Source organism: Eleutherodactylus coqui, chromosome 1, assembly GCF_035609145.1.
Source record: "Eleutherodactylus coqui strain aEleCoq1 chromosome 1, aEleCoq1.hap1, whole genome shotgun sequence".
In the NCBI taxonomy this organism is placed as follows: domain Eukaryota; kingdom Metazoa; phylum Chordata; class Amphibia; order Anura; family Eleutherodactylidae; genus Eleutherodactylus; species Eleutherodactylus coqui.
In genome coordinates, this window is record NC_089837.1 from 503793089 (window position 1) to 503820584 (window position 27496).

General features: G+C 44.8%; 1 protein-coding gene across 1 annotated transcript in view; it reads left to right on the forward strand.

The window, feature by feature from the left end:
- LOC136614110 (leucine-rich colipase-like protein 1) overlaps positions 1-26853 on the forward strand; it is a 61499-nt gene extending 34646 nt beyond the window's left edge. Inside the window, exons 4-6 of the mRNA XM_066594099.1 lie at positions 21736-21858; positions 25202-25333; positions 26656-26853. Coding sequence (XP_066450196.1) covers positions 21736-21858; positions 25202-25333; positions 26656-26745 — 345 coding nt within the window. The 3' untranslated portion in view covers positions 26746-26853. The remainder of the gene's footprint in view (positions 1-21735; positions 21859-25201; positions 25334-26655) is intronic.
- Positions 26854-27496: the final 643 nt, after the last annotated feature.

Here is a 27496-nt window from a genome sequence, read left to right on the forward strand (position 1 = left end):
ACACTTAAACAACTAATCCTGAACGAGTGGGATTGTGTGGATCAGACTCCGCTAATCCCTAGGGAGTTCAAGGAGCGCCTTTTATTTGCGGGAGACGAGGTGGCGTTTCTGGACGAAATGCCGAAAGTAGATGCGGCTATCGCTATGGTGTCCAGGAAGTCTGGATTACCATTTGAAGATACGTCCCACTTAAAGGACTCCTTGGATAATAAAGTGGACATGACCATGCGCAAGGCCTGGTCCACGTCCAGCCTTATTATAAAATCCAATATCGCGGCCACTTCGGTAGCTCGCTCCATGGCAGTCTGGCTGGATCAGCTTGTGTCCGTAATCGACCAAAAAGCCTCCAGGGAAGAGTTGGCGAGCGGCATCCCTCTGCTACAGATCGCAACGGGGTTTCTGGCGGATGCCTCTATGGAAACGGTCCGCTTCGGAGCTCGCACGGCAGCCCTATCCAACACCGCCAGAAGGGCAGTCTGGGTAAAGGAGTGGTCGGGGGACTTAACATCCAAAAACAAGCTGTGTGCCCTACCCTTTCGGGGTGCACGCATTTTTGGACCGGACCTGGGACAAGAACCAGGGACTGCCAGCCATCAGACCGCCCAAAAGACCCTTCACTCCACGTCCCTCGTCTACATACGCTGGGAAAGGGAAGACCGGAAGATGGTCTTATCCGAAGGGTGGAAGGGGTAAGACTCTTATTATCATCCCTCAGCCCGCATCTTCGTGCCCGGTGGGCGGTAGACTGGCTCGTTTTGCCACTAGTTGGCATAATATAACGACTAACGAGTGGGTGCTACACCTGGTGGCGGAGGGGTACAAGAACTAGAATCTCGCCCCCCTGACAGATTTATTGTAACCCCAATCTAGTCTCCAGCCCTAGAGCAGGCTCTGTTGAGAGGTGTACAGAACCTGCTGGATCTCGGCGCGGTTATCCCCGTCCCCAAAAAGGAACAGGGGAAGGGATTTTATTCCCCCCTTTTTCTGGTTCCCAAGCCAGATGGCTCCCACCGCACAATAATTAACCTCAAAGAATTGAATAAATTCATTGAGTATAGAAAATTTAAAATGGAGACTGCAGAACTGCAACTCCCCTAATTGCCAGGGATAATGTAATGGCTACAATTGACCTAAAGGATGCTTACTTTCACATCCCTATTTACACCAACGCGCAAAAGTTCCTGAGGTTTGCGCTGAGAATGGAAGGGGAAATCTGTCACTTTCAGTTTATTTGCCTCCCATTTGGAATTTCCTCCGCTCCGCAAATTTTTTCCAAGGTGGTGATAGAAATGGTTGCCTTTTTGCGCAATCGTGGGACTATTATTGTCCCCTACTTGGACGACTTCCTGTTGGTGGCAGATTCCCCGACTATTCTGAGGTCACACTTGGGTTCCACACTTCAACTGTTTAAGGACCTGGGTTGGATTATTAATGATCTAAAATCCAACATGGAACCAGAAACCAGGAAAAAATTCCTGGGAGTCATTCTGGATTCCAGTCTCCAAAATTCATCCCTTCCTCCTCTAAGGAAACAGCATATTTTAGAGGAATGCTCCACTCTCTATAAAAAATCTAGAGTAACAGTAAGAGACGCAATGCGGATCCTGGGGCTAATGACTTCGTGTATTGGCGTAGTTCCCTGGGCTCAGTTCCATAGTCGCGGTCTCCAGTCACTAATCCTTCAGAATTGGGACAAGTTACAGTCCTCACTCGACCAGACAATCGAGAGATCTGGTTCGTCTAATTTTAGAGAACTTAATGCGGTGTGGAAATCCCTATGTAGCCTGCAATCGCTCTTAGGGATGAAGCATGTGAGGATCTTTTCAGATAATATGACAACAGCGTCACTCATTTGCCACCAGGGTACCACCAGGAATCCTCTACTGCAGCAGTTGGCGGGAAGGATCCTTCAGTGGGCGGAACTCACAACCAAGTCACTGTCGGCCTTTCACATAAAAGGAGCCGAGAATTCACCCGCGCACTTTCTAAGCAGGAAGAAAGTGGACCCAGGAGAGTGGGAACTCCATCCCGAGGTGTTCAGCCTGCTTGTGACGAAATGGGGGGTACCGGAAATAGACCTATTTGCGTCAAGTGCAAATACCAAGTGCCGGCTTTTCTTTTCCCGAGGCGCGGAGAAACAGGCCTTGGGCACGGACGCTCTCTCTCACCCCTGGGTTTGGGACTTGGCGTACGCTTTTCCCCCTTACCATTAATTCCGCTCCTACTAAGGAAATTACTGCGGTCAAGCATGTCAGTAATTCTGGTAGCACCTTATTGGCCCAAAAGACCTTGGTTTCCCCTCCTGAGATCTCTGTCAGTAGGAGAGCCTTTCCACCTTCCACCAAGACCCGACCTATTGCTGCAGGGCCCTCTTCTTTACCTGGAGGTTCACAGGTTCAGGCTTACGGCCTGGATCTTGAACGGGTAAAATTCTTGGGGAAGGGTCTTTCTCCTAACGTAATTTCCACTATTAGTGAGAGCCTTAAACCCTCGACAAAAAAGATCTATTCCAAAGTCTGGGAAAATTCTCAGAGTGGATAGGCCAGGACATCCAGCAGTTAGATCAGCCAGACATCCGTAAAATCCTAGATTTTCTCCAGGCGGGCCTGGATAAAGGGTTGAGTCCGAATTCCCTCAAAGTCCAAGTTGCGGCTTTGGGGGCATTTATTGATCTCGCGCTTGCGGAGCACAGGTGGATTAGGAGATTTCTTAGAGGGGCAAGTAGATTGCATCCATTTACAAGGCTTACGGCACCCCCCTGGGATCTGACCATAGTCCTTCAGGCCTTCTGCGATCCCCCTTTTGAACCTATTAGAGATCTATCCATCGCCTTGCTGACGTATAAGGTAGCCCTCCTTGCGGCAGTCACGTCGGCCAGACGCGTGGGTGAAATCCAGGCCCTCTCACGAAGGGCCCCATATATGACTATTCACCCAGACAAAATAGTATTTTCTTTAGACCCGTCCTTTCAGCCTAAAGTCTTGTCAGATTTCCACAGAGGCCAGCCAATAGTTATTCCAGCCTTCTGCCAAAATTTCAAAAACGAAAAGGAGCAGAAGCTCCATAATCTAGATGTCAAAAGAGCTATACTAGCGTACCTTGAGGCACCGGAAAGTTTCAGGAAGACCGATAAACTTTTTGTTCAATTTCAGGGGCAGGCCAAAGGAAGGGCCGCTTCTAAAGATGCGATTGCCCGGTGGCTCAGGAGAGCGGTCCAGGAAGCTTAGAAGGCCAAGGGCATCCCTCCTCCAGAAGGATTGAAGGCCCACTCGACGAGAGCGGTGGCATCTTCTTGGGCAGAAAGAGCGCACGCGTCAATCGAGCAGATTTGTAACGCAGCCACGTGGACTTCTGGCCATACTTTTATTAAACATTACAGGCTGGACTTTAAATGTAGTCAGGACGCAACCTTCGGTAGGAAGGTGCTCCAAGCGGTAATCCCTCCCTAAAAAAGCCCATGCCAGTTATTTGGTATTCCTCCAAGCATATGCTGTCATGATGACGAAGGGAAAACGGGAATTTTTCTTACCAATAATTCCCTTTCTTGAAGGCATCATGACAGCATACGGGCTTTTTCCCCCCCTACCGACATGGTTACCCTTATTTTGTCCAACACATGAGGTAATGTGTATGCTTATGTTTCTTTGTCTGAGGTGTGTGATGTCAATAAAAACACACCTTCTGCTTAAGTATTCTGTCACTGTGGTTATTTGGAACACACTGGTGTTTGGTGGAGGGGAGGTTTCTTTTATGCTCTGCCTTTTCCTGTCCCATCAGGTCAGCAGGTGAGCAACCTCCAAGCGTCTGCTGTCATGATGCCTTCAAGAAAGGGAATTATCGGTAAGAAAAATTCCCGTTTTTCAATGTTTCTTTCACTTTTTCAGTTTGCTCCAACTGCTTGGACACTGCCCCCATAACTAGAGCATGACTCCGTTCCAGCTCCCGGATCTGGGTTTCCTGTAGTTCAGCTTTCTCATCCAAGCTCATCTGTAGCTGCGACACCAGTCTCTCATGGAGCGCTTCCTGGTTTTCTTTGTAACCCAATCAGTTTTTCAAGATCTCTGCTTGCTTCTCTGCCTGACTGCAAGCAGCTTACTCTATTTCCAGCTTTTTCTTGAGCTTTTTCTTTTTCCTGAATATTAAGCAAGCGTTCTATTTCTATCTCACTCTGGACCTCAAGAACTGCACTGAGAACCTCACCTGTCCCATTAGGAGCAACCCTTTTTTTTTCTTTTTTGCACCTTTAGTACGTGCGTAGAGCCGATTAAAAGCTTCCGCTATATCTGTTGGGTTGCAAAGCTTATGCTCTGAGCCTGGTTCTTTTATAAATGGAATCTTGGATTTGATCCTTATTTGTTTTACTCTCCGAGCCATATAGCTATTAAATTTGTTGTTAGCTGTATAGTAGGTAGTTTTTATAGGCTTTGAGTTGTTTTTCATGTTCCAATAGTAAGTGGTCCCTCAGTTGTTGTCTTACGCAGAGTAGTTTCCTATGTATGCTATCTGTCGGATCTTTCTGTACCTTTAGTTCTAGATTTTTTAATTGTGATAGCAGGTCGTTTAGGATTTTATTTTTTGTATTTTGTAAAGTCCCCTGATTACTGATTTATGAGCATTCCACACAGTAAAAGGTAGATCATTAATTGCAAAATATTCTTGGATAGCTGTACACAATTGACTTTTGCAAGGGTCAACCTTCATTAAATAGGAGTTAATCCTCCAAACTTTTTGTATATACTCAGAGTGAGACAATCCCAAGGATAGAAATCTGGTGCGTAATCAGACCAGGAGGTGGTTCCAATCCAAAAATGTGGATAGGATCCTTCATAAATATTGGTATATCCTACTTAAGGATAAGGACTCGGCGGATTGCCTGGGAAGTAGGCCTTCTATCACATACTGAAGAGGTAGAAATCTCAAGGACCATCTGGTTCATAGTCATTTCACCCCTGAGTCCCCTAAGAAAACATGGTTAAACTCCAAAAAAACTAAGGGGTCGTACCCTTGCTCCGACTGTGCAGCGTGCCAATTTATAAGGAAAGGCACTACATTTGCAGGTTCCAATACAAAAAGACGTATGAGATCAGTGATTTCATAAACTGCAAAACGTCAGGGGTGGTATATCTGGCCACCTGGCCATGCCCCATGGAATATGTAGGCAAAATGAAACAACAATTGAGAAGAAGAATACTGGCTCATGTGGGAAATGTGCAGAGAAATGAGCATACCAGTTTAGCGAACCATGTGAGAGACCACCATGATAACAACCCTAGTGTCCTGAAGTTTCAGGGCATAGAGCTGATCAGGTGCAATGGAAGAAGAGGGAATATTAATAGAAAATTACTACAAAAAGAGTGCATGTGGATCCATAGATTACAGACCTGCTCCCCCAAAGGCTTGAACGAACAAGTTTCTTATACGTCATTTATCAGACTAATTCCAGTGGGAATAATCATGTGACAAAAAGAAGTATAAAGCTTCCTATCTCCCACTAAGATCTGGAGGAGAATGAGATTAAAGGAAAAGAAAAAGAAGGAGGGAGAAGAAAAGAAGGAAAAAGAGAAAAGTTCAAGATCAAAGAAAAAGAGAAATTCCTGAATGAAAAATGACTTCCTCTAATTGATCTCCACCTCTTATAAATTTTGAAATTTTGGATTTGGTGTACATGCTGGGTTTGACCAAAAATTAAAAGACACACATAGACTTTTATGCTTCCAGTGTTACTAACTCAAACAATCCCTCTAGAGTATTTAAATAGCCCCCACCATCTAATGATCCTGATGAGAGAATTTATGGCATCATAAAAAAACTTCTTAAAAACCCCTGAAGCATGGGAAGGTGCTCATTATGCCTATACATTGCATTTTGAGTGTGGGAGCTGTCCAGCACTGATTATTAAGCACTACCACCCTGCTGTCTGATATCGTAACAGCAGGGGGAGCTGTCCAGTGCTGAACTTCTGTCAGAGAACACACTCCCTGCAATATATCGCGAGGGAGCAAAAGAGGGGAGTGTTTCAGATCTCAATCAGGATAGGGGATAGATGGAAAAAGGGGAGTTACTCTGGGGATGAGGGAAGGAGGGGTGTTTCACATATAAGCGCTGTCAGTTCCTGACGCGTGGCACTCACTATCGGGAAAGCCGCCGTTCATCACGGCCGCTCAAGCTAATGAATTTAAACACATCCTGATGACACAGTCTGCCGTAGCAGAGTGTAGAAACGCGTTGATGTTATAAGAGTAGTGAGTCAGTTCATCTCCAAAGCGAGTTAGCTAGTACAGTGTTAGCCGGCTGCCCGGTACCTTTCATCGGGCGGCTACAACAATGCCCAGACAGTCAGCTATCTCCTATTATGGCAATTAATGCCAGAATACTTAGCAGGGAGTTCCATTTAGCAATTTGGGTGAATTTATGCATCAAAACCCATTTACTGCAAGGAATGGAATACACTGCTTGAGATCGGAGAAGCTGATTCACATTCAGATACATAGGGGAACTTTAACCCCTTGTGCACTGGACCCTCTTTTTTCTTTTAAGAAAACATACACTTTGCAATATATTGATGGCACTGTGTTTGGACTGTGGGGCAACATATGTACAATCCTAAAAGGACTATATGTGTGCCTGCTATAGCTGTCCTGCTTATAATTAACCCCGTCCTTTCCACTACTACATGCCATTTAAGGGAATCATTAGGAGTGTTTTATTTTCTATCTAGCACACCTTGATTCCCTAATTCTGGGTCACACTTGCTCAATGGGCCGTATCTGTGGACATAGAGGGGTCAGTATTATGCATCTCTTTCCCCGTTTTGCAATATCATATACAGAGGTAATGAAGTATTAAAGAGGTGCATTTTTTAATGTATCTAAGAGTGTACATATTCAGTAGTCATCACACACTATCTTAACTCCCTTTTGTGACTATTACTAATCTAGGAGACCGCAAAGAGGCTCTTAGATAAACTTTAAAAGGGAATGACCTTCCCGATCTGTTGATCTTACTGAATTAACACCTAGGGGGTGTCTCCACCTGTGGTACAAACACTAATAATAAAGTGGATTGATACTCTGTATTTGGAACAATAGTACGATCAAAGAGAATGGGTTTCTTTTTGGGGTAGGGGAATTTTCTGGCCACAAATTATCAATAAATTCCCCTCATTTTTGAAAAATATATGTTTCAGTCTGTCCATTAATAAGTTTTTAAGAATTTTCAATAAAATCAGTAGTTTTAATTAAATTTCTTCTTCGGTGAGTGGTTCCAATCGAGGCCCCCTTCACTCTTGGTAACAAAAAAAAATCCACTAAGATCATGTCAGTCTTAGTCCAGGTTCTATGTCTTGTGGAGTAGGAGTACTTTTTTGTGTTTGCGTTGTATCATAGAGTTCCTCTTTTAGCAGCCATGGTGCTAGTGTAGGCGCTACCGTTCTGCCTCTGCTGTTGGTGTCTATACTTCTATCAGAAATTAAAACCTTTCTCATCACCATATTAAGAAATCGTATTTGCCCATTGTTCAGTACATACATGTTTACCAATGTTACAGGAAACCCATTACCATCACAAATTAGTATTATATATCTCCCCTTTTCATCTATTTTGGATTTAACAAGTTTGAAATCAATAGAATCTCTAATTGCTATAAGAACACCTGCTTTTTTCTTTTCCGTATTTTTTTTTTTTTTCAAATCCAATTTTTTTATTAATTTTAACACAGCCAAACATACAATAACAAATTGCCTGAAACCTTAATTACATCACATGTGATCCTGGCAAGGACGGCGCCACACAGGCAGTAATGCAAACCGTAACAAAGGTCTATCTAGCATAGTGTGGTGACATCCTACTAACAAAAGAAGACGGGGGGATACATACATCGGTTCGTGGGTGTGGTGGGGAGGGGGGGGGGAAGGACAAGAAGGGGGAGGGGTCCAAGTGAGCTCAGCCACGGCGCTGCCAAGCCAGCCAGCCTTTTGAGGTGCTCAGTGGCCTACCTGATCACGTACCTCCCTCCACAGACCCCAGACCTCCACGAATTTTTCATTTGAGCCAGTGGCCCAGCCAGAGAGCTCCTCCAAGTTGTAAGTCAGGTCCATTCTGTCCCTCCACTGACTCAGGAGGGGGGGAAACTTTTGCAACCAGAGAAGAGGGATAAGTGCCTTGGCCGCATCAATTGCGTGGGCCAGCAATTTATGCTTGCGAGGATTAAAGCTACTCGTGGGCCTCCACAGAAACAAAACCTCAGGTGAGAGTGTAAAGCCTGGCGAAATCTTTTGTAACGACACCGTGATCTCCTGCCAAAAAGCCTCCAGTACCGGACAACTCCACCAAATGTGTAAAAAGGTGCCCGTGTCGCCCCCACATCTCCAGCACTTATTGTCAGGGGAAAGTTTGTGGTCAGCGAGCCACTGGGGTGTCCTATACCACCTGGCAAGGAGCTTATAATGGGCTTCCTGCGAGGTGATGCAGGGGGAAAGCCCGTAGGCAAATTTCAAGATTATGTGTGTTTCGTGGGGTGACAGTGTGATATGTAGCTCTTTTTCCCAGGAGTATAGAAAAGCTGGCTTTGCAATTTGTAAGGAAGAAGAACAGGATTTGCGAATGAACACAATTTTCTTGCTGCCTGTTCTACTGTCTTTCACTGCCCTCTCAAATGCGGTAAGAGGTCTGGAAGACGTGAAGGTCTGGTTAAATTTTTTAATCACTCCCTCAATCTGAGCCCGTTGGAGGAATGACAGTGGCTGGGCGGGCAGCAGGGACTCCACTATCTCTCTCGGTCCCAAGTGTCTCATAGCCTGGAGCTCGCTGAGAGGTCTATTGCTAAGTGTCATCCAGAGTCTCTTCGTACAGGGATCCGGCGGCAGTCCCAAGAGAGCTGGGATAGAGCCTATGGGAGTAATGGGAGAGGGCGTGGGCGCCAGTGTCTCCCTCCGCAGGTCCCACGCCTCACAGGGTCCTCTCAGCAAAGGATTGAACCCTTTGCTCCTATATGTATTCTTCCTAGTGAACCACAGATCCGCCAATGCAGAGGTCCCATACAATTCTGCTACCAACTGATATAGGAGAGGGTCCTCTCCAGTCAGGGTGAGTCTCTGCCAGTTACTAATGTGGGAGGCTATGTAGTAATCATATACGTTCGGCATTCCTATTCCCCCCTCATCTCTTCCTCTGATCAGGAGACTATACGCCAACCGGGGGCTCCTCTGTCTCCAAATAAACTTTATGAACAAGGATCTAAGGGTGTCAAAGAAGCTGGCGGGCAAGTGAACCGGAAGGGATCTAATCTGGTATAGGACGATGGGGAGTATGTAGGTCTTTATGAGGTTTTTCCTCCCAAACCAGGAGATGTACGGTACATCATAGTTCTGGAGCAGGGACTTTATTTTAGCTAGCAGCGGGGGAAAATTTGCAGGGTAGAGATCCTCTATCCTCCCAGTTAGCTTTACTCCCAGAAAAGTTATTGATGAGCTGGACCAGGAGAACGGGGAGCCCACCCTCAGCCTTTCATACCTTGCTTTTGGAATCGCGACGCCCAGGACTGTTGATTTGTTGAAATTAATTTTGAAGTTCGAGAGTGCTCCAAATTGCTCTAGGCAGGTGATCAGTCTCGGTAGCCCACTCTCCGGATTCGTAATTGTAAAAATAACATCATCTGCGAACGCCGTCGCCGATAATTCACAGTCCCCTACTCTTAGTCCCCGAATCTCCTGGTCCAGTCTCACTTCCTGCAGGAGGGGTTCCAGGGCTAATATAAACAGGGAGGGGGACAACGGACACCCCTGGCGCGTGCCATTACTTATTTCAAATGGAGGGGAAAGGGTGTTATTAATTTTTAGCCTAGCATGAGGCTCAGCGTATAGAGTAAAGATGGCTTCTACAAAGGAGGGAGGGAAGTTGAAATGTAGCAAGACAGATCTCATATATCCCCAATCAACTCTGTCAAAAGCCTTTTCGGCATCAGTACTGACCAGAGCGAGGGGGATTTTCTTTGCATTAGCATACTGGATTGCATGGAGAATACGTGTGCTATTGTCCCTTCCCTCCCTGCCCCTCACGAAGCCAGCCTGTTCTCTATTTACCAAGAGCGGGATATAGTTCTCCATTCTCCTGGCGAGAAGTTTAGCCCACATCTTGACGTCCAAGTTTATCAAAGAAATGGGCCTATAGCTGCCACACATCTCCGGGTCCTTGCCCTCTTTATGAATCAACGTGATGTGGGCTTCCTGGGCCTGCCTTGATAAAGAGCCGCCATTCATGAGATTATTAAACAGTTCTGTTAGTCTCGGGACAAGAATGGGACGTAGGGATTTATAATATATGAGGGGGAGGCCATCTGGACCGGGGCTTTTACCCGGAGGGGATGAATCAAGGGTTTCGTTTACTTCCTTTTCTGTTACTGGGGCAAGGAGAGAGTTAGCTGATTCCCTCTCCAATCCGGGGAGTTTAAGTTTTTGTAAATAGTTTGCGATCTGGGTGTTAGATTTAAGGATCTCTTCCAGATTCCTCCGAGGTCGCAAATTGTATAGCTGGGAGTAGAAATGTTGGAATTCAACCGCAATGTCAGTGGAAGAGGTGACTTTAGTTCCCGAACGGGCCTTTATTATATCAATCTGGTTTTTTGCGCGGGCTTTCTTTATCTGTGATGACATATTTACTTCCTCTGTTGCCTTGGACGTACACTATATGTTTTAGATGAAGACCTCTTTTGTTAAATCTAGACCTCAGGCATAAATTTAGTTCCTTCCTGAGCGCCGTCAGCTTATTCAGGTTTTCTTTACATTGCTTAAGTTTAGTGGAGTGCTCTAGTTTCGCGATTTGCCCCAGCAAGTTGTCTATTTCCCTTTGTTGTAACTTCTTTTATCTGGAACCTAAAGCTATTAAATGGCCTCTGATAAACGCTTTATGCGTTTCCCACACAAGGGCCGCCGACTGGTCTCTTCCAGAGTTAAATCTGAAAAATTCCTCCAGTTGTTTGGAGAGCATCATCCTGTCGTCCTCAGAGTCTAAAAGGGCAGGATTTAACCGCCACCTCCACTCCTTAGGGGTGTTGGAGAGCATTGTAAGGTTCACATGTAACGGAGCATGGTCAGAAATAGTGGTGGTAGCAATCACTGAATCTACCAAAAAAGGCAGGAGTTCAGAGGCTATTAGGACATAATCGAGCCTCTGAAAAGAAGCATGGACCTGAGAAAAATAAGTGTAATCCCTTGCGGAGGGGGAACACTGGTGCCAGGCGTCCACCAAGCCCAACTCAGAAAGGGCTCGATGTAGCCTCTTCAGTTTAATTTGTGAGATCTGCGAACGTCCAGTTGACGAGTCTACTAAAGGGTTCATCGTCAAATTTAGGTCACCCCCTAAGATGATGGGGCCCACAGCGAATTCCTTAAGGGTCTCTAACTGCCCGACCAGCCAGGGAACCTGACCCGAATTTGGGGCGTAAAAATTGGCCAGGGTAATCTTAAAGTTTTGGATGTGTCCCCTCAAGAGAATCACCCTACCCTCCTCGTCGGTGTGTTGTGCTTCGCATGTGAAGGGGACAGAGCTATGGAAAAAGATAGAGACCCCCTTAGAAGCTGAGGTTGTGTGTGAACTGTGGAAGCCCAATGAGAACTGTCTGCCCGGAAGGGCCAAGCACTTACCCCTCTTGTAATGCGTTTCCTGAAGAAAAGCGATTTTTGTGCCATATTTTCGAAGAAGCTGAGCCACACTGTGACGCTTGAATGGGGAGTTGATCCCTCTCACGTTAAATGAGGAGACGCGGAGGAGCTCATTCATCTTCGGCTGTTGAGAGAGAGGCATGGCAGACTAAAAGGGTGACCTAGAGTAGAGAAGGCTGACACGTGAGTAATTCCTTAGTATTTTATATGAGCTTTCTGTATCGTAAGGAAAGCGAGATGGGGGGGGGGAGGATACACAAGGAGGGGGAAAGAAACACAAGGAAAGAGTAATACGAACTCTGAATATGTGAACAAGTGATCAACAAGACCAGTCAGTCCAAGGACGGTCAGTGGAGGCGGTGTGCAGTACGATAAACTCCTCCAGGGGAGCGATACCGGCAACAAACGCCACCAGGCAGAGAAGCCGCACTGCACCAAGCCTGCCCTGACAGACATCCCTGGAGGTCAGAAACTTAAAACGAAAGCAAGCATTTAAACTTTCAAAGGGTATGGTTATCATGAGTCGAAACGAGAGGGTCAACCGCGATCCCTGCGAGCCGCACGAGCGACTGGACAACTATAAGTCCAAACAAGTCCACCCGATACTCTTTACGGAACCTCAAGTCCAAACACAAAGACTTCCCGGCCTGATCCTCAGCCTGTCGTAGATACAAAACGTTTTCAAGCATTTTGGGATAGCTTAGAGAGGGTGAATCACCAAACTCTCCCTAAGGGCTCTGGGTAAAAGCATCCAACTGAAAGACTGCTGCTTAAGGTTCAGTCACCCGCGGGTGTGTTGTCACGACTCTTCTTTTTTTTGTTTCCGGGAGATTTAGCGGGTCCAACTGATGTCCAAGCAGACGGGGAGGGAAGCTTTGGTAGGTCAGGCAGCCCCGGGAGTGGCAACCAACTCGGGAGATCCAGCGGCTCTATTTCAAGTAGTCGCCAGCACGCCTGCAGGTCTCCAGGGTCTCTGATATTTATCCTGTGACCCCTGTGGGAGAAACCCAGGCCGAATGGAAACAGCCAAGCATACTTAATACCCTTTTCCTTGAGTATCTCCAGCAGTGGCCGAAGCAGGCGACGTTTGGTTAGGGTGGTAGGGGCAAGGTCCTGAAAAATCTGCAGAGGAGCCTCGGCATATTTTAAATTTTTGTAATTTCTGGCGGCTCTCAAAATGGTGAACGCGTCCTGAAAAGACAACAAACTGCAAATTATGTCCCTTGGCGGGTCAGCGTTCGCCGGGAGGGGCCTGAGGGCTCTGTGAATCCGTTCTATTGATATTGGGGCTGCCCTCTCTGGGCCAAGCAGGGAAGAGAAGATTTCTTTAGCTACCTTAGAAAGACTTTCCGTGGCCCAAGACTCCGGAAGCCCCTTGATGCGAATATTACATCTCCTATTCCTATTTTCCAAGTCCTCCTGCATCAAGAGGGCTCTGTTAAGGTGATCCTGATGCAGCTGCAGAATCTGGGCCATTTCAGAAGCGTGGCTTGTTAAAGAGGACGTGGATGTCTCCAGTTCCTCTACTCTTCTCCCCAGGTGTCTTATGTCTTCTTTTATCTCCCCCAGCTCAGACATTATCGGTTGCAGGGCTTTCATGATTAAATCCTTCATGAATCCCTTTGAGACTGTTTCCCCATCTTCATTATCGGAGCTAGCTCCCTCCTCCCCCTCCTTACTGTGAGCTGCAGCCGGCGCCATCTTGGCTGGGAACAGCGGTGAACGGGGGCTTTTTTCTTTAAGGAAGCGCTGCATACCGGCTTGTCCTCCGCTTCCCCTCGGCGTCCCAGCGTGTTCCGCGGCTCTCTCCCTCCCGACTCTTCTCATTTCGTTGCTTTAAGAAGCTGCTGTGACCTCCAGAAGGTGTCTTGCCGCCGGAGCTCTGCTCTCAAGCGGCTATTAAGCACAGCGGTCAGGCTCCGCCTTCTTTTCCGTATTTGACATAAACATCATTGGAAACTTGGGGTGGGACAACCTTAGGTGTCTCTCTTTTGTAAAGTCAGTCTCTTGCAAACAAATGATGTCTGCCCAAGCTGCTTAAGCATCTTTCCATAGGAAGGCTCGTTTGTATGGAGAATTAAGCCCCTTCACGTTAAAGGACATAAGTTTCATACTCATGATGGCAGGTCTGTTTACCGTTTTATATATGGGTTTTTATTACCTAGTTCCAAACAGTTCCAAATGGTCCGGCGGGAAGAAACTCTCTCAGGTTCCCATTCCAGAATGTGCTCCAGTATTACTGAGGAAAAATTAGCGGTCAGAATATACCTCCAAAATAGGGGAAATTGACAGGATAGAGGAGAATCACCTGACCAGGTGTGGAACCACAAACTTTGGAGAATCTTAGCTACAATGTCCTTCTCTGAATGCTCAAACGTCATCAAAAAAGGACACCCTTCTTTGTTTTAGGGGGAAAAATGTCCAGCCATTGCAAGACTCAGGACCTTCTTAAATCAAACCTTAAAGAAAGGAACCTTAATATTTTCAACAGGCGACTCCTCATAGTGAGAGACCATGAAGCAAGGAGCACATTGAAAGGCTCTCCTATTAATAAAGCGGTTAAGGATTTTGACCCAATCTGGATTAAGGCGTGACAGAGCGCTCATGTTTTACAATTGAATTTTCCACTTTTGCAAGAGTTGTTGTCCGTCTTCAGGATTTTGTATAAAATTAACTATTTGGCTATAATCATTTTAGGTGGGAATCTCCATTTGTAAGGGATCTTGTTGTCCCGCAGGGCCAGGGTGATATTGCAGAACGTTTTCCTAGTTTTAATAGTCATCTGGGAAAGATCTGTAAAAAGTTTTATTTGCTTATATGGTACAGGCAGGGATGCATTCTTCCTAACTGCGAACAGTATGGTTTCCTTGATATGGAAAAAATGAATCCTCACTATAACGTCTCTAGGTAGATGATCAGGCTGATTTTGGATGTGGCAGTCTATGCGCTCTGTCGATTATTCTTTCCTCTGAGGGGGTGCCTGGCAGCAGATGTTTTATGAGCTGCTGGATAAATTCTTTTAACTCAGATCGCGGGATTGACCACGCAATTCCTCTGATTTTTAGATTGTTGTGCCTGTTCCTGTCTTCTATATCTGCCACTTTGCACTTTAATGCTTCTAACTCTCCCACCACATTATAGTGTGCATCAATAAGATCGTTGTGTGATTTGCACCATTTTACTTTCCAGATGTTCTACTCTATTTCCTAGCTCTGCCATGTAAGAGTTTAGTAATGTTGAGATAGATGATAAATCTCTTTGAAGCGCCCCCCTCAGGGCTAGGATCATTTCTTTTATAAACAGTTCTGATGCTGCTTGTTCAGAGCAAGAAATACTTAGAATGGGGTCTTCAGGGTCTCCTGAGACTGCATCAGAGTCTCTTTCCTGCAGCTCGGGGTTTTGGGTGGTTTGCAGGAGACCCCATCGCTGTGGAGTGTCGCTGCTGTAATTAAAGGGCGGGAGTTTTACTTGCATCAGAGAAAGCAGGCACCATTTTAGAAGTTCCTGCCTGCGCCTCTCTGCTGTGACCTGATCCCCAATTTTCCGCTGCAGCCGCATTATGGGATCCCGAAAGTGGGGGAATGGGAGAAGGTCTCCTACCCTTGTTTTTCTTCAAGATGTCCTCCGGTCCACTTCTCCTGTGTGCCGGCAGTCTATTCTTCTCCTCCGCTTGTACGAGTGGTGCAGAACGATGTGAGCCCCTGCAGTCCGGTTTTCATTCTCCTCCTTGCAGCCATCGCCAAAGGGAGTCTCTGTAAGCTTTCCCTTTCTCAGGTCTCCTTCTTCTTGTCGCTTTGCAGGGCCGAATCTCACAGAGCTCAGAGACCTGCGACTGCTCCATCCAGACCACTAATACATTATATATTTAAAAATTATACATTTTTTTCCACATCCTCAAAAAGTACACAGCAGAATTGATTTTACTCTAATAGACATAAACCCTTATAAAAAAAATGTTATATTTACGACAGTAGCGACCATAACCTGGCCAAAGCATGCCGGGGTAGCATGGACACTTTAAGAATAATTTAATCAACCACCCACTGCTACTTGGTGCCTGAATAATTACATATTACAGCACCCAAAATATGCACTTTAAGGTGCATTTACACTGTAAGATGATCGCTCAGATGACAGTTTCAGTGACAGTTTTGAGCGATCATCTTTGCATAACTCTTAAGTAGCTAATTAGCTACTTAAAGAGTTAAATGCAGGTGGAGCAGGACACCGCTGATACTCTGAGAACAGCAGCTGCTTTGTATATGCAAATATCTGCTTTGCTCTTGGAGTTATCAGCGGTATCCCGCTGAGCTGATAGCTCTAAGAAGCAGCGGGAGTGCTGACAGCAGCTTAGTTCTCAGAGCTTGCAGCTGGTATTCTGCTGAGAAGTCCCAGCGGGATATCAGCTGAAAGAATGGTATCAGCGCTGCCTGCTAAGAAAATCAGCGTGCAGCACTGATAAGAGTTATTGGTGATTTCTAGCTTGCTAGAAATCACCGATGAATGAATTGTGCACGAACAGTGCATAATGGCCGCGTGTTTAGACACAGCGATTATTGCTTAAAAGATCGCCTTTGAGTTAATTTTGGCCGATAATCGTTTTGTCTGAATGGGCTTTCAGTCACTGCAGGACCTCCTGGATTACTTAAATCTCAATGGCAATGCTGAGGTTTCTAACCCAACTCTGGTGCACACATAAAGCTACTATCAAGGGTCATTTTATCAAGCAAGCATCTTACGATAAAAAACATAGCAATGACTTATTACTGTCCTCACAACTATGCACATTGCACTGATTAAACAAAGCATCCTACTCCTTGGATAGAGCTAGAGAGATATTGGCCCTACACCAGCAGCTCCAGGAGCTTCATGCCTATGAACATGACCTAGCTCTAGGAGAATTACTATTAACAGAGATCAACGAACATACTCGTTTAGGGCAATTTCGAGCATCGCTTTTTTCAAGTAACTGACTACTCGGGTGAAAAGATTCGGGGGGCGGCGTGGTGGAGCGGGGGTTAGTGGGCAACAGGGGGGAGCTCTCTCTCTCCCCCCCCCCACTCCCCTCTGCAACCCCCCGCTCACCCCCGGCACCCCCCGAATCTTTTCGCCCGAGTAGTCAGTTACTTGAAAAAAAGCGATGCTTGATTGCGAAATCGCCCTAAACGAGTACGTTTGCTCATCTCTAACTATTAACATACTACTGGCAAGGCGATAAAACTGGATCTACATTAGTGAATCAAGCAAAAACTCGTACAGCTAAAACATGCAAACTCTTTCTTCATGCTGCTCAGGTTAAGACATCTGACCCTCAAGGCATTGTTGATGTATATAACTTAACCCCTTGATGCTCCAGGATGTACATTTACGTCCTGCAGCGTCGGGGTAAGTATGAAGAGAGATCGCAGGGTGACCTCTCTTCATACAGAGTGGACTACAGCTGTTTATTACAGCTGACAACTGCGGGCAATAGCTGCAATTAGCCGAGTGAATGATCAGCGCTATTAACCCTTTAAATGCTCTGCACTTTAAAGAGTTAGTAGGAGAATTAGGCTAAATGACTTACATGAAGAGGAGGGGGTACAGACCCTAGCTTGAGAATATCACCCCCCCCCCATTCCCCACCCCCTTTTCTTAGACCAAACACATCAGGGAGAAGTCTAAATGATCAGTGATAAAATTCTGTAATCCGGTAACAAGGAGTGGGGTAAGGAGCACAAGGTTAGATGCAACACGTTCTGGTGCTAACATGCACCTTTATCATGAAGAATTTGACATAAAGGAGAGAGATATTTATAAAGACTCACCACAATGGTGGAACCATCAGGCGGCACGCACCACCGAATGATGCCAGTGGACATGGACAAGTTATCAAAGGCAGCCACACGGAGCATGGATGCTAGTGTCTAGCACACCATGGCACCGCAGACTAATTGTGTTCCATCTGGGGGCAAGTGCCCAGTGTGCGCAGCTGTGTGAGGTCCAAGAGCGTGATGATGTCACTACAGCACCACGCAGGGTCATAATACATCATGGGTGCATGAAAGGAGTCATGTAAAAGATATAAAAAAGATAATATTGATAGAAATATATAAATATATCGGGAACATGATAAAAATAACAATAAATTACTATTTCTCTAGGACTTCATTAAGAAATTTGGAACAAAAGTATAAATTCTGAAAATCCAGGACATTTCTTTTGACTTTAATCGTGAGAATAACCTTGACTTTACATATTTCATTGGGGTGACACAGAGTTTTGTCTCGTATCTGTCGAGGACATGTAAAAATTATCGAGAAACACTATCTTTTATATATCCGTTAGAAATGATGAAATGTGTTCTTAAAGCATTTATAGTTCGTCGGATATACTTGAGGCCACAGGGGGCTCAACAAGATAAATGACATCGCTTACTCCACAGTTTAAAAACGGCCATTATTTAATTGGGTCCTGATCCGGGTTTATAGGAATCTCCTTTCTTCCATGTTGCACATACGGACAGCAGTTGCACCTTTACAAGCCACATCTAAGGAGCCTATGAAGGGTTTCAGAAATGTGTTTTTGAAAGTAGGTAGATTAATGTGAGAACACAAAGTGTCAAGGAACCGGGATACTGGAAGTCCCTGAAAACCGCCCGCAACCCCTGTCCCTACCTACTTGCCCCCTGGGCTAAGCCCCAGGGCGACAACTGGGCGATGGTCCCTACACTCACTAGGGAAGTGGGACATGGGGACAGACAACAGACAGACACTGGAACAAACGAAACACTCAGGCAAGCCAAGCTATCCAGGTCGGCAACAGGAGGGTACGCAGTACAAAGGGTCAGGCAAAGGCAAGTTGGGTCCAGAAAGCAGAGAATCAAAACAGGAGTCAAATACAAGGAAATGCGGGTACAGCAGGAAGACCACACTAACACTGGCAAGGTCAGGAGCGCATAGACGTTTAAATGCTGGGTGACATGACCGGAGATGTGGGCACGGAGGACCCGCGGGCCGCGGATCCTGACACAAAGTTGCAAGGATGTTTTTAGGGTTCTTTTTGTGGAAAACAACTTTAGGGTTATCTGGGGTATCAGTAAGTAAAAAGGGGTCTCCTTTTAGGATTCCACATTGCTTAAAAAGCATGTATTTTATAGAGGCATGCTGGGAGTTGTAGCGGGGAATGAACAGAGTTTTCAAACTAAAGTCATTTTTCTTCGGAATCATGTCTTTTCTATTTTTGTCACTATGGTGATCTTCTTCCAAGGCTTTTGTATATGCCGATGCAATAAGTGTTTTAGGATACCCCTTATTCTTAAATCTTGTTTTCCTGATTTTCGCCTGTTCACTGTGCGTTCGGGTAGAAGAACAGTTTCTCTTAATCCATTTAAACAGTCCATACTGGATATTAGTTTTCCAGTTCTTCGCTGCAAGAGTTTCGGTAACTATTTAAATCAATGGGCTTAAAATGGGATTTACTTCGGGTGTTACCTTTAGGAATAAATAATTCCAAGTCTAAGAAGGCCGCACTAACAGGGTTCATAGTACCAGAAAACCCGAGGTCAGTTGTTTTTATTCAAATTAACAATAAAAGATGTTAAATCCTCCAAGTCCCCATTCCAGGTCAATAAGATATTGTCAATAAATCCCCTAAAAAAATACAATGCAGGAATCATTAAAATTACTTTCTTCAGATGCACCCAGAAAAAGGTTGGCATAGCCGGGTGCAAACTTGGTAAATAAAAAGTTTTTGTTGGTGCGATGTTAGAAAATCTCCACTCAGAAAGTGTTCAACTGCCTTAATCCCTAGATCATTTGGGATAGTAGAGTAGAGAGACTTAAGGTCTAGTGTGCATCATATATAGGAGTCTTGCCAAGGGACTGGGTTGATCAGGGTAATTAGGTGCCCTGTATCTTTACCCTTTAGTGACCAGTTGAGAAAAGTAGAAGTGGAGAGGAGCTGCTACCATTAAAAAAAATGTCCTTTATTGAATAGAAAGCATACAGCTCACAGGTCCGCGCTGAACGCATTTCGGCTACGATAGCCTTTGTCAACAGCTCTGAGGTATGAGATACGCAAAACATTTATAGACAGAATACAAATTAAAGTCAAAAAAGCAACACCTGTGTGTGCTAGCTTGTGAAGAGGGGAACGGCTGGGGAATGGTGTGGTGGGTGTGTTCAGAAGTTAATTGCATCACGTTATGACTAGCAAGCAGAGGTTTGTTACAAAAAAAGTTGAAAACAGACAGAAGGAAAGACAAATAATTACAATAAAGTAACTGTATTACACGTATCTACATGGAGATTATATGATGGGTTTATGGTAACTGATTATCTGACTCTGCTACTTATACAATACATTTTTCCTCTCCTATATACTTTTCAATCATAATACAATTACTTTACTATAATTATTTGCCTTTCCTTCTGTCTGTTTTAACTCTTTTGTAACAAACCTCTGCTTGCTAGTCATAATTTAGCCAATTAGAGCAATCTCTTGCTGAGAGGCGGGGTGTGTTTTCTGGAATGTCTAGAACAAATTAATTGGATTTACATTGATTGCTATGGAAACAATTACCTCGACTTTCATTGGTTTCATGTTTGGCTGATTGCTTTCAGACGGATTACCAACAAATCTAGAGATTTAACTGTAATTGGTTTTGCAGTGACCGACTGACCCGATTTAAAAAAAATAATTGCCAAATTGAGACTCCCTCTTCCAACCTTCATTAAAATCAAAGGCAACAAAAATCGGGTTCTCTAATTTGGCCTTCAAAATGTCCCTGGAACAACAGTGGAGGTGGTGGTGGCCCAGTGGGCAGCACTGCTGATGGAAATCTAGATCTCCAGCACTGCAGGGCAGCCGCACAGCACCAGCACACCCGTCCCCTCTCCTCTAAGTAGGAAGTTAATAATTTGGCAATTTTTGCAAAAATTAGATCAGGATGATCCAATCCAATTTAGCAAAACTGGACCCAATTTTATCGCCCAGCCAATCACGATGATTAACACAAGTTATAAAGAGCATTCCTAAATCACAGTGTGTGCCTGTCAGCTCAGCCCACTATCAGCTGGGCTGAGTGGTAATTAGGGGATGTTTACACATAGCGGCTCACACAGTTCTCCCTCTCACCTCGCACTTCCTTGCACTGCAGCGTACCCCTTCATTCGGCGGTCTCTAGTGGGCGCAGCGCTGCTGGTCAGGTGATGCAGCATTTCCGCTATGTGTAAATGTACCCTCAATGTGCAGAATGCTTTCCCTGGATGCGAATACTCTTCAGTGGTGTGAGGGCCCATTCACACCGGCGTTTAGGGCTTCTGTCACAATTCTGTTTTAAGAGCAGAGAAACAAATTGAAAATGTAAATAAAAGTTCCCTTTTTTTCTCCTTGATTTCAATTGGTTTTCAAAAAACGGAAAGCTTTCTATCTGCTTCTGTTTCGTTGGTTTCTTTTTTCCCCACTGGAACAAGTAATGCCGTCTGCAGCGCTATTTGTTAATTTTTTAAAAATGTAAACCTAATGATATGGAGGTAACATCGATTTTTTTCCGTTTGTTTTCCTTTAATTTGAAAACCCAATAAAATCAATAAGAAAAAAATGGAAATGATTATTTCCATTTTAATTTCACTTTTCCGCTCCAAAAATGAAAGAGAAACAGAATTGTGACTGAAGCCCTAAATGCAGGTGTGAATGGGCCCTAAATGGGATTTCATATAGTTTTGTCATTACATATGGACTTGTCAAAGGTTTCTGTACACTGGGGGTCTGAGTGCCGAGACCCCAACCCATCACTAGAGCAAGTCAGCTAAAGATCTCATCAGTGCTGTCCCTGCTATCTGGCTGAAGACGGGCTCAATATAAAGACTACGGCCCATCCTCAGCGAACCAGCAGTGACAGCGCTGGGATGAGGCTTCAGCTGCTTCATTCTAGCAATCAGTGGGGTCTCCGCATCTGCACCCCCAGCGATCAAAACTTTTTGCGTGTCCCTATGATGTGTCAGTAATTTTTAGAAAACGCACTTCTTTATGTGACATAAATGTGAGACCTTATAAATGGATTCCTAAAACTTTTCTCTCCTCTGTTTTATATTTAGAACGATGGAGAGTCATGTTATTCTAGTGACCTGTGTAATAGCGGGTGTTGCTTCAGGAGTACCTCTCGCCGGGCAGCTGCTGAATGTGGACCAAAACGCCACCCTCAGGAATGTCTCGGCCCGGTGAGTACCTGTCACCAGCTGCTGTCCTGGTTTCTCCTCCACATATTCAGTATAAGGTCTCATTCACACAGGCTTTGAATTGTTACATTTTACACCATATATTTCCTATATGGATTTCACAGCTTAATGCGCCGAGACAAACAACAAAATGAAAAAATGAAAAACTTGAGCTTCTTCTATCAAGAAAGGCACAGGGTGGCGCTTTGCCCCAGAACAATGCCCGGGGAACACTTCATGGCCTATGATCTAGCTGTGGCTAACGCTCTAACTTGGCATCTGGGACACAGACAGGATCTATCATACATGACACATGGATGTAAAAGTTTTGTTTAGTAGTTTAAAACACAAAAAGCAAATAAAATAAGAGTGTTCACTGCTGAGCGGTGGAGAGAGTAAGTAAGTACAGGGCCGGATCGGGGGCCCAATGGGGAGGCCCTACATAACAGGGATCAGGAGTAGATCATCTTCTACACCTATATCTTCTTGTAGCCTCGACAACCGCAGGGATAACCCGCAGAAACGCGTAGCGTACGAATCAATAAATTATTTAAAGTTATTCACGGACATTGTGTCCTCTATTTCTGCTGGAACCGACGAGCGCCGGGGAAATTTTTCCATTTAACACGAGAGGTATGCAAACAGCCTGTCACGGCTGTAAACCCCAGAGACGCTCTCCGGTAATCGGATCCGGGACTCCAGAGACGTTACAAGCCAACTTGGATATAAGGTGCCGGTCAATCTCCTGGACAGGAGTTTTGGCCGAGCACCAGGTGAGTACTTAAAAGTAACTCACATTCTTTTGAAAATCGTTGTGTGTGAGTAGGCGCTGATTTTTGTTTTCTTGTATTAAGTAGGATTTAACATACAAACATACCCCCCCCCCCCTTTCTTGTTCCCATGGTCACTTCTGAAGAGATTGTAACCCTGTAAATTCACCCCAATCGCACTTATCATCAGGCCATGTTTCTGTTATTTCTACTATGTCTTAATTTTCATCAGACATTCTCGCTTAACACTCACCCACTTTACTAATAAATAACCCCTCATATAGCTTCTAATATCACGGGGACTAAATAACCCCCCATATAGCTTCTAATATCACCATATGGGGACTAAATAACCCCCCATATAGCTTCTAATATCACCATATGGAGACTAAATAACCCCACATATAGTTTCGGAGTGACCTCCCATATAGCTTCCACTATCACCATATGGGGACGAAATAATCTCCCATATAGCTTCCAATATCACTATATGGGGACGAAATAATCTCCCATATAGCTTCCAATATCACCATATGGGGACTGAATAATGCCCCATATAGCTTCTAATATCACCATATGGGGACTAAATAACCCCCATATAGCTTCTAATATCACCATATGGGGACTAAATAACCCCCATATAGCTTCCAATATCACCATATGGGGACTAAATAACCCCACATATAGTTTCGGAGTGACCTCCCATATAGCTTCCAATATCACCATATGGGGACGAAATAATCTCCCATATAGCTTCCAATATCACCATATGGGGACTAAATAACCCCCCATATAGCTTCTAATATCACCATATGGGGACTAAATAACCCCCCATATAGCTTCCAATATCACCATATGGGGACTAAATAACCCCCCATATAGCTCCTAATATCACCATATGGGGAATAAATAACCCCCATATAGCTTCTAATATCACCATTTGGGGACAAAATAATCTCCCATATAGCTTCTAATATCACCGGGACTAAATAACCCCCATATAGCTTCTAATATCACCATATGGGGACTAAATAACCCCCATATAGCTTCTAATATCACCATATGGGGACTAAATAACCCCCCATATAGCTCCTAATATCACCATATGGGGACTAAATAACCCCCATATAGCTTCTAATATCACCATATGGGGACTAAATAACCCCCATATAGAGCTGTCAAGACAACATGAAATGCACTGTTAGTAAAGATTTCCTTTACTTCTACACACAGTACCATATGGCGCCATACTCTCTGCGCTCCTTAGGACCATCCACCCATGTAGCACCGCCATCTCTCATCGGAGTCCGGCCCCCGAGTATTTCTCTTATGTTTTACAATGGCGGAGGAGCAGCTGGAGGGAAGCATTACTCCATGACCCCCATATACAGGCATCCCTCCTCCAATCCCATTATGTTATAACTATGCACCGAATGCCCCTCTATTAGAGACCCCCATCTAGTAACAGTAGAGCTATAAGCACTGACAAAATAATCCGGGTGCCGTTCTCATACAGCTCTTAGTGGGGTTTCTCATGGGCGATAAAATCACACGATTTCAGTGCAACGCGGAGGGAGTAAAATAGCAGAATTATGAAATCAATGATTCTCAATGGTTTCCTTCATATCGGTAAGGTTTTCACTCTGCGATGTTGCATTTAAAAAATATATTTCTTGTTTTTTTCAATCTCCCGTGTTTCCCTATGGAGCCTCCTTTTTATTGCATCGCAAAGCACAAAACTGTTATTTTTATGCGATGTGTTTTTAACATTAAAAGGTACTATTGACTTTTGCGCTATAAAAAATCGCCACAAAGCCCGTGTGATCGCGCCTTATTCCTGTTTATGGAGGCGTTGTTCCCAACAGAACCTCTATAGGGAAAGAAGTCCATAACACTAAATGATAGAGGTCTAAGTGTGCGCTCAGACGGATGCTTGTGAGGTATCCCATGTAGTAATCAGCGAGTGGCGGCATACATGGAGCTCGGCAAAGACCAAGGCCGCCGAATCGTCGCAATTTTAGTGGAGGAATAAAGATAGTTTTAATATTTGCGCCATGCATGCTGCCACTCGCTGATCACCGCATTGGATGACCCCTACAGAGGTTCGGGGTTCTGTCCTCCTGCTGGCTTTTGCATACTTTTATTATTGCCTCAGCCTATTTGGCATTTACGCTTTTGGTGTGCTGCAGACCTTGCTACATATATTGGTAGGATGTTTGTGAGTTGTGTGTGACAATCTAGGGCCCAACTCGCAGCGGACCGCACGCGGATGTACGTCCATGTGATGTCTGAGCGGCGGGTAGTGGACATTACATATCCTGCTCATCCATGACACGGACCGGAACAGGACAGGATCCACGTGAAATAACACTCATGTGAAGAGCCTGATTGTCATATATGGGTCCGTGTGCCGTGAAATACAGGGACAGCACAGATGGGGAACAACCGCCTGAACTGTCCCTAACAGCCTCTCCTTCCTGGTGTGAAGTAATAATTGTGGCCGATCTCAGGAAGGAGAACAACGAGACAAAGAGAATTCCAATCACATCACATTTATGTCTCTCTTTTATATTTAGGACAATGGAGATTTCTGTTCTCTAAGTGCAGAATGTGACAGTGGGTGTTGTCGTAGGACATCCACAGAGTTCCGTGTTCCTACAAATAAATGTGAACCAAAAGCAGCAAAAAATGCGACCTGTAACCCTCTGGTGAGTATCTGTAAGCGGCTGATGTATCTGCTTCTCCCTTCGTTGTGCCCAGAATTCCCGGGTGCCGCTCCCATCACATGGGCGCCCCATCCGTGTGTTGTGTGATGTGCGGGCACCACAGATTACATGTCCTGTTCTCATGTGACACGTAAATAGAACATGTGGTGATTCTTCAGTCCCCACTCCTAATAGCACAAATACGGTTATTTCCCTTCATTGTCAGTTTTACTAAATATTTGCATCACCCACCAAATAAGCCTCCTGCAGCCTCTTATCTCCGAGCTCTACATGCTGCGGTTCCTCTGTTACTCCTCCTGGCAGTGTATGAATACCTACACACTCAGGTACTTGTACCTGCAGCAGTGAGGTGACAGGAGCCTCTACTACAAATTACCACAATCTGTGGCGCCCCCTAAAACCTCGTGTTCCGTCTCTACAAGCTGCGTGGCCAAAACCTGCGCTGAGGAGCCGCGATATTATTCACACGGAGGAGGTTAATGCTCAAGTGTGAAACGGACAGAATTTGGACAAAACTTGGAGCAATCAGGGCCCATTCACACCGCCGTATCCCCTGTCCGCACAACATGGCTGATCTGCATGGGTGGAGTCAGATGTAGATATGTGATGCGGATGTCCTGCTGTCACCCCGATTTACAGACCAAAATCACCAGGAAAGAGCGGATTGGGGAAAAAGCTGAAAATACAAAGTTACATTTTCACCGTGTTTATTACACTTGTTGCCAGGAAAAGTGCATAAAAAGTGACAACAATTCGTCCTTCTTGCGGTTTTTTTTGCGCATCTGAAAACCACAGGGAATACAGACGCAATATGCAAGCAGAGAAACGTGCAAAAACATCCAACATACACGGGCGGAAACAATGGTGCGCTCTTCATGGGCTACATTGCGTACGCTGGTGTGAGTTCTTAAAGGCGATGAGTTTATTTATGTGCGATTTTTAAATTTTATTTTTTTAACAGATTGAATGTCTTATTTTTTGATTCTCTGACCAGAAACGCACATTAATATCAATGAATGTATTTAAAATAAACGCCCCTGTACGGCGAGGGAGTAACTTCTGTTTCATTGACGCACCCATTGAATTTAATGGGAGGTTTAAATGACATCATCTTGACCGCCTTCCGTTTTTTTCTCCCCCATTAAAAACACTGATTGCAATCAGATGACATTTGTGCGTTAAAAACACAAACTCTGATGTAAGACGCCCCACAGCGACATCAGTCCGTCTACATGGACTAAAGACTAGCGGATGTGGTTAGGAGTCACAAGTGTCTTCATTAACCCTATCATCTCTTTCTTCAGATTATTAATGGGCTCTACCCGGATTACTGCCCGTGTGCGAGAGGACTTACATGTGAGATGGACCTGAATGACCGTTACTTCTGCAAGTAGCCAAACAGCAAATAACTAAGTCTAAGATGAGAAAGTATCCGCCTGTATCTACACGGATCTACAAGAAGTTGTGAATCTTATGGAAATAAAGCTTCTACAACTTCCTGATATGTTTTGTCTTTCTTCGCTGTTTTCAAGATCTCTGCTTGCTGTCAATAAATGAAAACATTGACATTCAGAGGCTGAGAAGCCATCACGTTGTCTGGCTCACACAGCAGCAGTTTGTTACAATGTAGCAGCCAGGAGTCTAGAACAGGAGTAATAGGAGGACTGCTGATGTCTGGAGCTCATAGAGGAATCTATAAAGGGCTTATCCAGACGGACTGGTTCTCACATCCGTGTGCTCTGCATGTTACTGACTTCATACTTACATTACACTGACCTGTTACAGTCAATATGACTCTGCAGACAGGTGGAATTTATTATGATGTTTTCCTTTCCTGTAGCCCTGACAGCAGCACATATAGACATGGGGATCTATTCCCCTACCATGTGCTTTGGAGAGTTAATTCAAATTTTGTACAAACCCCATAAGAAGGACTTTAGCTCCTCCCCCTTGACTGTTTTTAAAGACTACAAAGGGATATAGAGAAAAATACTTTATTGGTTGGGTAGATATGTGCTGCTGTTAGATCGCCAGGAAAAGAAGAATAACATAATAACTTCTGGCTTCTTTGGGTATCCTCACACAGCAGCCATATACATACGGGGGGAGAAGGATTTATTAAGGGTGGGAAAGACCAGAAAAAAA